Consider the following 15,144-nt stretch of genomic DNA (forward strand, 5'->3'; position numbering starts at 1 on the left):
ACACCTGCAGCCATGTGATTACTGATTGTCCTTGAAGGTTTAATAGTCTAGAGCATAGGTGTCAAACTCTGGCCCGCGGGCCAAATTTGGCCCGCAGCCTAATTACATTTGGCCCGCGAAGCCATACCAAATTACTATTAGAGCTGGCCTACTTGTATTATACAGCTAATATATATATTGTTTAGTATAAAGCTTTGCTTGTTCCATATTCAGTTTTCCAGCAAAACTTATTTGAGTCCATAAGAAAAGCTTCATTCTTATATCTGGAGGAAGATTTTTTTTTTCAATAAATATTAATGTTAGCCCGCGACTTTGTTCCAGTTTTGAATTTTGGCCCACTGTGTATTTGAGTTTGACACCCCTGGTCTAGAGGCTGTTAAGCCTGTCAATTATATCAGCTACCTATGACAGAGTCTGTAAGAGAACTGGCGAGAGTGTTTGGGGGGTGGGAGTTAGAGAGTGTGTGTTGTGTGTATGCGGTAGAAAGGAGCGCAAGTTCGGCAGGAGAGCCCAGGGTTTTTTGTTTTGATTCTAGAGAGAGCGTTTTCCCTGCTTTTTTGGCGTTGGCTGCGGCCCACAGTAGCCTGTGTTACTGTTCTTAATAAACAGCCGGTAAACGGAATACCGATCATCTCTGTCTTCTGTCGGAGGGACGCTGCAATAAGGGAATTAAGAAGTAAGATATAAAGTGCCTGTTTGCAATTGTTTTCTTGGTTACTTTTAAACAAAGCAATGGAAGCTATTTCACCATTTACGCTGTCTATGCTAAGCTAAGTTAACTAGCTGCTGGATTTAGCTTCATATTTAGTAATCTCTTTAGGTCAGTCACTTCATGTGACTCTCAGAAACAAATTTCAAAGTCAAATTTCTGGGCAGTTTCTTGGGAAATGCTTCATACTAGAGGAGAAGGAGACATTTATACCTGATAGGAATGGAAAAGACTGGGAAATGATGAGTGGTCACTGTCACAAAAACATTTAGATATATTTAATATATAAAATGTATATTTAATGTGTCCAAAAAATTACTAGATTTGCTATATAGCCAACTCTTTTAGATATCAGTACTACAGATTTATATTGGCAAATATCTACTTTTTTTCAGTCTATTATGAGGCGCTAAATACAACAGCGGCATTAAATGCTCCACGGTGAATGTCGTGGAGTAAACAATGTTCCACATAGAATCAATTCTTTAGTGGTTCGCTGTAACCTTGTTAAAAGGATAACTTGTAGTTGTTGGAAAAATATAAAAACATACAAAATACAAATAAAATAAAGTTTAAAAATTCTTTAAAATTTTTCCGGAATTGGCCCATAGACACAGCAGTTACTGCAGGTGTCATAATTCTGGCATCCTTCGGTTGCTGGTATCACTAAACACTGATATACACAGAAAAAGAAAAACACAGATGTGTCTCAGTTTCCTCTCATTAATACAGTTTCTAATAAATTTTCTTTGTTTCACCCGACTTGCACATAGACTTACGTGACGAAAAAACACAGTGTAGCACAGTACAAAGGTGGCTGAGTGTGGCACGGTATACTTGTTGATTTACTGGTTGACAGCACAGTGGCTTTGCCAGTATGTGTCATCACAAACTTGTCTCCCTGTCCAAGCTCTTGTCATGCCTTCGCCGTTTGTGACGCTTTTCGTTGCTTTTGGAACTGCATGGGAGAAAAAAGAAAATGTAAACCCAACAAAAATGACACAAAAAGAGAATTTCGGTGGCATGCATGCATGCAAATTTATCTCAAAAAGGTTCAGCAGTCTTTCCTTAAAACACAGATTATAATGACTAGTAAATTAGACCCAGTGCTAGTAACTATTTGTAATTAGCATGCCAAGGTCACATTTGACATCAAGAAAACATGAATGAATAACATCCACAAACATCTTCCATCACCCAAATCATAATTAGCAGCACATGTTCATCATGCAATAACACTTAGGATGAGACTCTCCATGCTGAAGGGGTCACCTCTGAACTGCTTACCTTTGGGATATCAGCTTCTGAGAGGTTAGGAAGGGGAGCTTAGGGGTGGGATGAAATGAGAAAGGCAGGCAGGAAATTCTATGTTAGTCTGCTCAGTGGGAAATCTACAAGGGCAGGACTGCTCCTAAACAAACATACTAGCTTGTCAGCTTCTTGGAAAAAGTCAGTATACCTGAATAATAAACACCTGTGCTTGCTGCTTTCACAACCTTAAGATCAGAAGCCTACTTATGATCTGGATCAACATCCAGTATTATCTCTCTGTTGTATGGGAGATCTGGAAGTCTTAAAAATGCAAATATGTGGCTAACCTTTTAGCACTTTGTTCCTTTTTAGCACTCTCAGCAGGGTTCACACTCTTCCACACATTCCCAAAGGACCCTTTGGACATCTCATCAGTGATGTTTACTGTGGCTGGGTCACTCCTTCAAACAAGCAGAGAAAAGGACATTATTTCATTGGTTTTCACTAAAGTAGCACAAGCACTTAAACCACACATACGTCTGAGCTAGAGCTAAGAATGAACTCACAAATATCCGCATGTGTGAGTTTTGGTTGACAGACAAAACAGCTTAGGTAAAACACAAAACACAGAATAGAATTAAATATCCGAAAGACTTACTTGTAGTGTCCCTCAAGTGGCACTTGTACAATGCCTTCCTCCTCTGCAATAATGCTGTGTTCCTCCTGTGGGAAGATAAAAATCTATTGCAGTGGCAGAAATTTGAAGATCATCCAAGTCCTCTAAATAGTGCTCTCATACTGCACCTCTTGTGCAGCATCTTCTAGTTTCTTCTTCTTCCACTCTGGCATCAGGTCATCCAGCCAGCTCAGCTCTCTCTTGGTGAAAATGAAGTCCAGCAATTTACGAATAAACACTAGGGCCAAGACCTGGAACAAGAGAAACAGACTGACGTCAAGCCATCATATTCATTAGGTGCACAAACACTCGTGCATATACAAGCACACTTGGGTTACCATCATGGGGAAAACAATGGCAGCTTTAGAGGTCTTGATGACCCAGAGGAGGACCAAGCAGCTTAGCTGGATGATAGTAAAAAGGTGGACCTTCCTCAAAGGGACGTGACGAAGGTAGATGAAGTCTGGCTGATGTTTGGCAGGCATGCCAAACAGCTTCAGACGGTCAAAGAACTGCAGAGATACAAAGAAAAAATTAGAATTTTCCTTCAAAGCTTTTCTGGATTATTTCTTCCAACAGAAAATACCATGGTCACCTCACCTGAATACCTCTGAGTGAGGAAGCCCCCATGTAAAGAAAGACGCCATATAACACAGGCATGGGAATAAACTGCGTAGAGACAGAAAAGCATTTCCAGTATGAGTAAAAACTTAGAACTGTTAAAGTCTTTCCTGTTAGATGGTGAACTTATTCATCCATGTCAGCAGTTACAGAAAACATTTCTCCTGTTTTGTTTGCTAGACATTATTATCTGTAGTTTAGAAGGTAGAGCAGCTCATCAACTAATCAGAAGGTTGGTGGTTTGATCCCTGGCTGCTCCAGTCTGATATTTTTTTGTACTTTGCAACTGTGGCTACATTTCTATAAGAGCATGCTAGAGAAATGTAACCATGCAATCATATGGTTGTAATTCCTTACCAAGTATGATGTGATTTCATTCTAACTTAACCATTGTTTTGTAGACATAACTTGTGTCACTCTAAACACAACTGTTCACATAAGTGATTGGATAAATGCCCTTTTTTTGATAATAAAGCAAACACTGAGTTGAGCTAAATGCCCCCTTGCCAAGGTTGGCTGTCCACTCAGTCTGTATAATCAGATATGAAAGTAACCACTGATTAATAATCAGATATGAAAGTAACCACTGATTCTGTCATGGTCTGCGTAGTACACAGATCATACAGTATATTGAGGAATGTGATGACTCAAACACAGACCCACAGAGGCAAGCTGGAGTAAACAAAAACAAAAGCAAGCAATTTATTTAGCCTAGTGGTCAAAGCACAAAATAAAGGTAAGACATAAAATACAAAAGGAAACCAAAAACTCTTGCTAAGAGAAAGCTAGGCGACCCAAGGGGAAGTTGACTGATGCTTTGACAATACACAAAGGGAGACTGAGACAACATATACACAAGCAGGTGATTAGAAAAAGTAGAGACAACACAAAAAATATACATGGAGAGATGACAAACTTAAAGGAGATAAAAAAAGGACAATACACGGAGAGATGACTAAAGTGATCAGAAAGGGATTGTTAAGGACACGAGTTTCAGACGCTATTTACTTGAAGTAGGTAGTTTGTTTTAGGCTGGTCACTGTCCACTTGTCTAATTTCCTCAAATATTTTTTTATAGACACACTAGAGATGCAACTAGTTTTCTTCTAAAATATTTTTGGGAGTCCCTTTGTTAATGCAAACAAATAGTCAAATGGTGAAATGTTTCATAGGCTCAACAAAATTATACAACATTATGCGTTTATGTAACAGGTTGCTAGTAGCAAAGTGCCTAAAAATATTATTTAAAATAGGTCCTTTGATAAATTATCTGTTATTTTTTTATATATTGTTAAGAGTATTAAGAACTGAAGAAATAAAAAGTCTTTTTGAGATCAAGAAATCTCTGATAAGTATAGGTATAAGTATAGGTGTTTATCCCCTACCTTCAGCACGGAGGTCATGAAGACGGAACAACCCATCAGAGTAAAGATCATGAGGCCAGTGAAGCGCTGCTCTCGGATTCCCAAGAACTTGGGCTGCTCTCCAGGGGCCGAGCACTCTGACTCCAGCTTCAGGCTATTCACGTGGGAGATGGAGAGCACAGTGGCAGCCACGAACCATGGCAAGCCCATTACTGAGCACACACCAAGCATCACCCCCACCACAAACAGGTCCAGGTGATAGCCACAGCCTTTCTGTAGGGTTGGATCAAGGAAAGTGTGATTTAGATATTTAGATTTAGCTTACTTACCCACTTCAGGAAAAGCAAAGATTTGAAAACTAAAAAACAGCACACTGGGGCTTGTAGGAATTAATTGTATTGACCACATTTAAAATCACTTTCACACACCAATGTGAACATATCCAATGAAATACCTTTAGTTTGTGTTCCTTCCTGTTGATGATGACGGCTGTGATCTGCTGGTCCATAAAGATGAGAATGGTGCAGAGCAGAGCAGGGATGGAGGTGATAATTGTGGTCCACCAGGGGTTGGGCCCCACAGGGTTGATAATCCAGCCACGATCATCCCTGGTTGGCTAAGGGTAATGGCAAAAAGAACATTTAAAAATAATAATAATCATGAAGAATTTGAAACGTTTTAATAAATCAAAATACATATTTCCTCTTTATTTCTAAATTTCTCTTCTAAGTCATTATTATTAGACTATTATTACATTTAATTAGGAAGCTTTGATGTTCACTGCTAATATAAATTAGATATTTTCTGCATGTTTTTACACTAGTTTCCTATTTGGCCAGGATCGGTGTCATTATTGGTAACATACCGGATCCTACACAGGTTTCACAGGTAGTCCAATCCCTCGGATGGCACACCAATACCAATTGTCGGAAGGTTTATTGTATCTCCCAGCACAGTCTCAAGAGAATGGATGAGATTCCAGGAGACTGGAGTTAGTCTAGGAGAGCTGGACAGGGCTGTAGAATTGGAGGTGCTCCTTTTTGCAAGGAGGAATAGGAACAGGTGTATGTCCTCATATCTGCCCCTCATATTTGAGGTCCCTCAGGAGACAATCCTTGTACCAATTCTGATTTACTTTTTATCTTATGTTACCCCTGGGTCATCTACTGAACAGTTTCAAGGACATCTTGTACCTTTGCTATGCTAATGATGCACAGCTGTACTTTTCCATTCAGCCCGCTAACATAGCTGTTGAATCTAAATCTAAACATTCTTATAGTGTTTTATACATGTTTTCCTGTGTCTTTACTCCTCAGCCACACTGAAGCTAATGGGGGATCAGTGCTCTCTGGGCAGGGATAGCTCAGTAGGTAGAGTGGTGGCCCCATGATCGGAAGGTCGGGGGTTCGATTCCCCTGAACAGCTACCCTGAGGTACCCCTGAGCAAGGTACCGTCCCTACACACTGCTCCCCGGGCGCCCAATGGCTGCCCACTGCTTCACTGAGTGAATGGGTTAAATGCAGAGAGGGATTTTCCCCACGGGGACCAATAAAGTACACTTTCTGTATCTCTGCAAGATTTGCGCAAAAATTGCATGCTTAAATGTTATGAAACACAGAAAAAATGTCCAATACAATGTCCAATTTTGATGTAAACAGCAGCTTGTGTGAGATTCATGTGGACTTACTTTGAACTTGTTGGGAACCTGTAACTTAGGTGAGGGGATACCCAGGGCATAATCTACTAACACCATAGTGAGGATGGTAATGAAGACTGCAAAGTCACTGATGATGGCCCGCACCTAAAGGAAACAAGACACACAATCTTTAGACAGAAGTATGTTACAAAAACTAAGATCTGCATACAGTACAACATACTGTGCTAACTAGATGCTGTTTGTGCTGTTTTTGGAACATGTGGTCTCTATCGCTTTATCTAGAATGAGAAACATTACTTCTTGTCTATATATTTTAAAGGGTCTCATTATAATGGCTCAAGTTCTGTTTTGACAGTCAGTAAGGCTTGTTTTCTTACATTAAATTAATTAATTAACTCCATCACTACAGAGTTCAGATCTTTCATCTAATTTTTGACCTCAATCCACATGAAGTTGCAACGCGCGTTTGCGTACATAAGATTTTCTGGAGGAGGACAGACTCTTAAAGATGTTGAAGAAGCAAGCTCCTTTAAGCAATTACTTTGGTGTTCCTCCACCTCCAAAGAAATGTCAGAAGGAGTCCGAACCACAAAAGAAGTGCAGGAGGTGAGCTGGCTTCAAACAAATGATGAACGCACAGAGATGTGGTGCAGAATATGCATATGTAAAAATCCCACTCTAGCAGACAAAAACAGTGCCTTTTATATGTACGCGAACGAGCGTTGCAACTTCTTATCTGGTGCGTGTCTTTTATTTTGACAGCGAATGCGCACCTGCGGGCCACTTATGTGCACCCCTGTCTATCCAGACTACAGTGCAGCACTTATCACCACAAGGTGGCGCCAGGACAGTACAGATGAGTGTGGCAGCATCAGGCCACACATGCAAATCATCGCATTGATGAATCATAGAAACTGAACATAGGTTCTCCACAAATACTGTGTCCTAACACAACCAACTGATGGCAGCATAAGTTACCAAATACAGACATTTAAAATAAATTGGATAAAACATATGTACCTTGGTTGGAAAGTACCGGCTTGTCTTGAACTCCTTGAGAAAAGCAGACATAAAGACAGTGGAGAAGAACAGGACCACGCACCAGAACAGGACGTCAGGGATGTACGGGCCATGAGGACCACAGGCGCTCCCCTCAAACTCCCCATGCAACATCTCGCACTCCTACTGACCCCAGAGGACACAGTGATGATGATGATGATGATGATGGCGGTGATGGTGAGAAACAGGGTGTGAGCAGGAGAAGGAGGAAAGCAGGGATAATGATGCCAATAAAAAATTATTAGAGTTACAGTGGGGATAATGGCAATGATGGATGTCAGTGTCATTAATGAATTAGAAAATTCTGACTACCAAAAGTCAGACACATTCACTGCTCATTTTCTTTACTATCCCTGTAGTGCATGATTCATCACTTGCATACAGCAGAGGCCTCACCTGACTGCCACATCTAACATGTGTAGGAGTGGTGCAGCGCGCTGCCACCAGCGTGATTGATAAGTGACATCATCCCTTACATCTACACCCTCATTTTGCACAGCTAGATACCATAAAATACTGCCCACATGATCCTAATCCCTGCCTAGTCTTATTATGTTTATGTAACAAAGTAAGGGCTGAGTACAACACAACATGTGTGGTGTTATGTTTCATTGCTGAATGAACAGTTTCTTTCTAGGGCCGGCCTTTCTTCTCCTCTGCATCAGGCATTATTTTAGACATATACATATATATGTATGTATGCAAGTGTTTTGCTATAATTTTTATTCTTACCGTGACCTCCAGCATGGTCCAGTTGACCTGCGAAGCAGTGATGTTTCTCTCCTCCCAGAAGTGCAGAGTCTCATTGCTGGGGTCCCTAGGTTCCACACAAGAACATCTATAGGAGGAGGATAAATAGATTCAATTTTCTTGAGTAAACACAACAGGCCAAGATAAATATACTCTATCTGCAGTTCATTAGCGGTGGCTGTGTATTTTGTGTATTTGTATTTAATATATTCTGGCGCCACCTAGCAGAGAAGGCCATGATTTCTTCTTAAAGAAAAAAAAGAGCCTTTCTAGACCTTAAAGTCAACTAAAGGATTGAATGAAATTAATCTTTAGTCGCTTTCATATGACGTAGCAAAGCAAATGTAGAATACGACATTAATATCAATGTACAGCTTAAAATGGCTGAGATGTAACTGTACACATCCAAGCATACACAAATTATCTCCTATTGCCCAGCCCTCCACCACTGACCCTTGACCTAATATAAAATGCATCAAACCCGTTGAATTTTTTAACTAAATGTGGTCATAAGTTACAAAATGAATATCATTCTCTATTAAAAGACCTGAAACTAGAAACCAAGAAAAGTGTTTACAGGTATCATAAATTCATTTAGAATTAGATGTTTTCTTTGTACAGACTTCTACATATCTTAATGACCTTGTAGTACCATATCACCCCATTAGAGCACTTCACTCTCACACTGCAGGCTTACTTGTTGTCCCTAGTGTATTTAAAAGTAGAATGGAAGGGAGAGCCTTCAGTTTTCAGGCCCCTCTTCTGTGGAACCAGCTTCCAGTTTGGATTCGGGAGACAGACACTATCTCTACTTTTAAGATTAGGCTTCAAACTTTCCTTTTTGCTAAAGCATATAGTTAGGGCTGGACCAGGTGACCCTGAATCCTCGTTAGTTATGCTGCAATAGGCGTAGCCTGCTGGGGGATTCCCATGATGCATTGAGTATTTCTTCTTCAATCACATTTCTCACTCACTATGTGTTAACAGACCTCTCTGCACCAAATCATACTTGTCATTAATCTCTGTCTCTCTTCCACAGCATGTCTTTATCATGTCTTCCTTCTCTCACCCCAACCGATTACAGCAGATGGCTGCCCCTCCCTGAGCCTGGTTCTGCTGGAGGTTTCTTCCTGTTTAAAGGGAGTTTTAACAGAAAAAGTGCTTGCTCATGATTGTTGGGTTTTTCTCTGTATGTATTATTGTATGATCTACCTTACAATATGAAGTTACTTGAGGTGACCGTTGTGATTTAGGGCTGTATAAATAAAATAAAACTGAAACTGAAAAGTGAAGCCATTTCAATTTCAAATGAAATTGAAATGGCTTCACTTTTCATACCTGGATCCTGGTTCATCTTTTAAATGATTCATCACATTAAATAAACTGTCTTCTAAGTCTAAAACTTGGTGAGATTGGTTCCTTGGATTTGTTATGTTTTTGTGATTGTTAGTGTTACACTAGAGTTTCTCAAGGTTAAAATACTTAAGCCTCACTGAATGCTTGTTTCACTCATAATATGTCGTAAAAACACTGTGTGGAGTTGTTGGTAACATTTTTCTGAGCTTAACTCATTCTGCTGGCATTTATCGAAACTAAATGTCAGCCTACCCTGCTGTCCACTACACCAGAATAGAAACTCACAGAAGGAGCTTTTGGCTTGACATAGCCACTAGCCAGCTTAAAGCACGATGATCCATCCTGACACACACTCAACATGGGATTATTCATCATAAAGCACAATCCATGTCTGAAAAAAATGAACAGCATGCCCGATACAGTGCTGTACCATCTGCCGTTTCTTGACACAGCAAAAGACTTGAGCACATGTGCTGAGTTAAGCACACCGTGCATGAGCTGTAACTAAAATGTACGTACGAGTACAACGTGAGTTTCTGAAGGTTGTTGTTCTTGTTGATGGGGTAATGCACCCCCAGGTGAAGTAGCTTCTCCAGGGCCTCATAGATGAAGATAATGCAGATCAGTGCAGCAAAAGCTTCCTCGGTGAAGCGTGTGATGTAACAGACAAGCGAGCTGGCATCCGTGGCTACCAGCAGCAGACAGAAGAAGGCTGTCCACAGGCCAATACAGGTCCTCAGGGAGAGGTAGGAGAGGCCGTATTCCCTGACGGACACAAAAAACACAGAAAAACATAGCAGTGGCAGAAAAGCAGGATACATAATTCAATATGACATTTCAACTGAAGCATAAAACACACACACACCTATCAAATAAACAGAAACATTATTGTATAAAAGAAGCACAAAGGTGTAGTGAATAGCCTACTTGCAGAACTTAAAGAGGATCTTCTCAAAGACAAGAACAGGCCCTGTGCTGCCCAGGATGGTGAGAGGCTGCCCAGCAAAAAGAGAGTAGGCTATTCCAGTCATGGAAGCCCCGAATAAGGATTCAATAGCACTCTGGAAACACACGCAATAATGCTCTGATTCATTTAGTCAAACACATGTTGTATTTGGAGTGTTCTAGTTTAAATCAGCATTTACTATCACATAAGCTATAACGCTAACTTTATCCTGTTCACACATGCAAGGAGCCAACAGGAAGTCAGACAACATAAGTGAGGCTTGCCTGGGGAAAAAAAGCCAAAGAGCTTTGTCAGTGCCTGTGTCCAATAAAAACCTTTGCTACACAGAAGCATCAGTAAAGTCATCTTTAGAAACTGTTTTGAAACTGCTTTGGATATGTGTTAAAAATACATCTCACTGCATATAAAGAACATCTGTAGCTGTGCGCTTTTGGCCGGAAGCACCAATAAACTGGTCATTTATCCAATCTGACTATGGGCTACCAGCACATAGCTGGAGATGCATGAATGTGATCTGGAGGATCCAACTGTCTCTCAAAGTAATATCATTTTTGTCATAAAACTAAATAAAGGAGGACATGTGAGCTTTGACCTGGTGATGGTGCTTAAAGAAAATTTTTGATGAGATCAAATCCTTCAATTTCCTTCATTCATCTACTGGTTTCAAAGGCTTTGAGTTTGATGCGGTGTTTCAGATGATTCTGTATATTGTTCTTGAATGTAAAGAGATGCTTTTGGGGCGTGTTTATAAAGGCTTGAGGAAAAAAATAACAATGATCTTACCACACGCCCCTCTGTAGCCTCACCCAAGAGTCCTCCAAAGGTGATCACAGGGGACATGCAGGCGCAGTAGAGGAAGAGAAATGAGGCTAGACACTGCAGACTGACAGCGTCTGTGTAGTCAGAAAGGTAGTGAGGTGCCTTTCTTTTGACATCCAAGATCAACCCACCACAAAACCTGTGGAGAAAAAGGGATTTTATGAAAGAGCTGCACATACGCATAAAGGTAACAAAGAGCAACTTATCTTACATCTTATTGTAAGATATTGTAAGATTCATAAGAACATCAGCATGCCTTTAAACAAGTTATTTTCAGGGCACCAACACTAAAATTACTGTACCTCCGTGCATCCATATGAGTGATTGTGTTGACTCATGGCTCTATCTTTGTATACTTTCAATCACAATGAGCAGGCTCTACTGCTGCTGTGGACTGGGATGGTGGGGAACAATCTGGAGGTGGTTGGTGTGGCAAGTGCGCAAGTTGGTGGGCTGTTGTTCTTATTTCAGGCTAAGCAGCCAGATAGCTGAGCCTGGGTTTCCAGCCAATCTTAGTTGGCATAAGAGTCTGTACCGCAGTATACCGCAGCTAAGCAGACGTACATCACTTACTCTTCTGCCGCTAAACCCTTCCTGGGTGCTGCACTCTCACTTTATTCTTTCAAGCTTGGGTTAAAAAAATCCCTGATGGCAATAAATTGAATCATTTATTACCATCAGGGATTTTTTTCTGGGGCGATAACAAGATGATATTCTTCATTTTTAATCCCTTCTTTAAATCTCATCTAATCTCAAAAACAGTTTTGAAGGCATATGAAAGTAAAAACTAAATTTATATTTTGAGATCTCATGCTTATATTATTAGGTGTTCATTGCTGAGACTTCAGAGAGCATTAAAAAACTATTAATAAAATAAGGTAAATAAATAAAGCATGGGGCCCTTGGCGGCTTGATTGCTGAAACTGGCTTTAGTTAGATGAAACATCATCCCTCTGGTGAGGAAGGAGTCCAAGGTATTGGCTATGTACAGTCGGCCTCTCCAGGATTCAGTGCCTATATGTTAGTCTTATCCCCAGGGGATGAGAGGTTTGCTTCCCTGAATTCTTGCATCAGTGCTTATACGTCAAACGACTGTACAGATGGAAGGTGTCCCATCTGATTTGACCTACAAGGATGTGACTGGGAGGATTGGCCTGCCCAACCTGAACCCAAATGGCCTTTTGTTGTTGGATTTCTACTAAACATAAGGGTTTCCAAAAGTGCACCAACACACTCTAAGACAAAATTGTAAGATGGACACATCCAGAAAGGACTACAGAAAGATGGACACATCCAGAAGGAACTACAGAAAGATGGACACATCCAGGAAGGACTACAGAAAGATGGACACATCCAGGAATAATTACAGAAAGATGGACACATCCAGGAATAATTACAGAAAGATGGACACATCCAGGAAGGAGTGCAGAAAGGTGCAGGAAGCTTCCAATCTTCTTAAACAGCAGATGAAGATTTTTCTTTTGGTGGTGGTGGTCAAAGTCACAGCACACTATTTGTATGAGCTGATAATGAATTAGAACCTAAACAAAAGGTCTCAGTGTGGAATTGATGTATGAGGAATAATAGGCAAGTAGGGCACTGCCTCTTAAGAGAACTAAATTTACAGTTTGAGGACTGGAAGGAGGCTCACAGGCGACAGGAAGGTTCCAGGCACAAAAAGGTTTGAGAGATCAGGGCTCTCAAAACACAGCAAATCATGATCTTTCTCTCTGACACTTACTTCCCAGTGCGCTGGAGCTCTGGGCCACCATGCCCTCCGTGCTCCCCAGACTCTCCAAGATCTGTCACTCCGTTGGGAACTGGGGGAATCTTCCGCTTTTCCTGTGTGTTTAAGATCACTGTCAGTCAGCTGTCTGCTGCCCACATCACTATAACTCTTAGCTGGAATCAAATCTCCACCAAATAGCCTGCATTTGGTACAATATAATTTTAAAAAGTCAAATAATTAAATTCTTATGGATCATATTCTGAGCTCATCAGTATAACAATCTAATTGCTCAGTGGTCTGTCATTAATCCACTGCAGTAGCCTAATGATAAAAGAGAAATGGAAAACAATACCTGAAACAACATCTGTATTTTTTCAAAATGTTTCTTCTGTATGACTAAAAATTTCCCTTCAAGATTGCCTCTCTCTTTTCAGAGTAGACCAGAATAACTAATGGAGGGAAATAACTAATGCTTTGGAGAGGATTGAGAACAGAACCCTGGGGAGTCGCATCAAAGCGCAGAGTACAACGCAGTAGAGATTAGAGGAGAACACAGATGTTTAAAAATTCTTGTCAGGCAGTAGGTCACAGAAGGGACTCACGGATATTTGTGAAAAAAAAATCATTATGTGCACACAGACTTTAAAACTCTGCATAGGTGCTCGGATTAAAGTCCCAAAAAACTGTCATTTTTACTCACTGTTTACCTGGGAGGGCACATTTTTAGGGGGCTCTATTCTGATGGAGGGGTCCCACTCTCCTGGGGGTAACACTGTCACCTGATCCAGAAACTCGTCAATGCCTGCCACCAAGTCATTCCTGTCTTTGGCCTTGTAAGCAACATCATGGAAAATCTGCGGAGAGGCAGATTAAATATAACCTAATGAAATGTAAACTCATATAGCATACCAGCCATACAGTCAGCAAATTATTATTTATAACCTAACTTCATTCACAACAACAGCATCCAAAGTGAATCTACAGAGGAATAAGACACATTCATGCTCCAATTTCTGTTGTCTAATGTTTATTTTTTTATCCAAAGAATATATGAAAAACAGTATCATTCTTGCTTGCACTGGCACGAAAGCAAATTATAGTGACACATTCAATCCATTTCCATATATGATGTAGGTTAACATCTCTGCCTTCTGTTTTCATGCATCCCAAAGGACTGCTGCCAACAGAGAAGGGGGAAAAAAGAGATAACATCTGGCTCAGATGATGGCATGTAACATTAGCTCATAGCTACACTGTGGGAAATCTCCTGTCACGGTTTTCATGTCATACTTTACTGATTCCCAAAGGCTTTTTGTTGTTGATGTTTTTCCTTGCTTTTTTGACATAAGTCAAAGGTCAGGCTCAGATATAGAAAAGCAACCCTGAAGTGGGTAGTTGGGCTTTATTTATTGAAGCTTCTCAACTCCCCAAGCTACACTAATGTCACATATAAGAACAGAAAGCAAATCTCACGTTGATTTTTCTAGGTTCAGGATACAAATGTGAGTATTTGACCCAGAATAACTAAGAAACCACCCAAGGATCATGGTATGTGTTAAGGCAGATTTGGAAAAAGACACTTACTCCATTACTGAGAACAACTTTAAGATGCTTTAGTTAACACTTTCCATTCCAATGACTTTAATCTTGACATCTTAAACTTGCAATGCATGATTTTCTAGAAAATGGATGGATGGATGGATGGATGGATGGATGGATGGATGGATGGATGGATGGATGGATGCTTTTGTAAAATTATCCATGTAAAAAGCTTCTCCTACAGAGTGGTGAGCCTCAGCCCATCAAATATGTGATTCCTTGACTTAAAAGGCATGACAGTATGACAGCTAAAAACAAAAGACAAATGTGTGTATTATAAACATATTTGTAAAATGTTACAAAAAATGTTTGGAATAAAGCTTCCCACAAAATGCTCACAATGCGGTTTAGACAAATTGAAGTTTTAGAACACACAGCCATTTTTCCTCAGTCTGGCTGAACTTACACATTTTTAATGTACATCAGACTCTTCAAAGAATTGTCTGAGACCTGAACCATTATAACCAGACGCTTTTCTTTCCAAGCTCCTTTGACTACGATGAGCTGGATGACTGAGAACCTGTTTGATTTGAGAAATTGTTTACAGTGGGGCAAAAAAGTATTTAGTCAGCCACCGATTGTGCAA

The 15,144-nt window shown here is 40.3% G+C and overlaps 1 protein-coding gene across 4 annotated transcripts in view; it reads right to left on the reverse strand.

Annotated features, from left to right (window-relative positions):
* Window positions 1–271: 271 nt before the first annotated feature.
* The window catches only part of LOC102305952 (sodium-driven chloride bicarbonate exchanger), a 58,811-nt gene continuing 43,938 nt past the window's right edge, over window positions 272–15,144 (reverse strand). For 3 of the 4 annotated variants that reach the window (XM_005943386.3, XM_005943385.3, XM_014340426.2), the window contains 16 exons: window positions 13,667–13,813; window positions 12,972–13,072; window positions 11,195–11,369; window positions 10,372–10,505; window positions 9,964–10,209; window positions 8,071–8,176; window positions 7,300–7,461; window positions 6,310–6,423; window positions 5,076–5,237; window positions 4,643–4,894; window positions 3,237–3,305; window positions 2,975–3,148; window positions 2,765–2,887; window positions 2,619–2,683; window positions 2,308–2,421; window positions 272–1,667 (listed from right to left, as the gene is read on the reverse strand). In XM_005943386.3, coding sequence (XP_005943448.1) covers window positions 1,595–1,667; window positions 2,308–2,421; window positions 2,619–2,683; window positions 2,765–2,887; window positions 2,975–3,148; window positions 3,237–3,305; window positions 4,643–4,894; window positions 5,076–5,237; window positions 6,310–6,423; window positions 7,300–7,461; window positions 8,071–8,176; window positions 9,964–10,209; window positions 10,372–10,505; window positions 11,195–11,369; window positions 12,972–13,072; window positions 13,667–13,813 — 2,217 coding nt within the window. In that variant the 3' untranslated portion in view covers window positions 272–1,594. Of the gene's footprint in view, window positions 1,668–1,996; window positions 2,035–2,307; window positions 2,422–2,618; window positions 2,684–2,764; window positions 2,888–2,974; window positions 3,149–3,236; window positions 3,306–4,642; window positions 4,895–5,075; window positions 5,238–6,309; window positions 6,424–7,299; window positions 7,462–8,070; window positions 8,177–9,963; window positions 10,210–10,371; window positions 10,506–11,194; window positions 11,370–12,971; window positions 13,073–13,666; window positions 13,814–15,144 lie in introns of all 4 variants that reach the window. The other variant, XM_014340427.2, reaches the window with a different exon arrangement.

Source organism: Haplochromis burtoni, unplaced genomic scaffold (genome assembly GCF_018398535.1).
Source record: "Haplochromis burtoni strain Fernald_Lab_line unplaced genomic scaffold, NCSU_Asbu1 Contig_368, whole genome shotgun sequence".
Classification (NCBI taxonomy): domain Eukaryota; kingdom Metazoa; phylum Chordata; class Actinopteri; order Cichliformes; family Cichlidae; genus Haplochromis; species Haplochromis burtoni.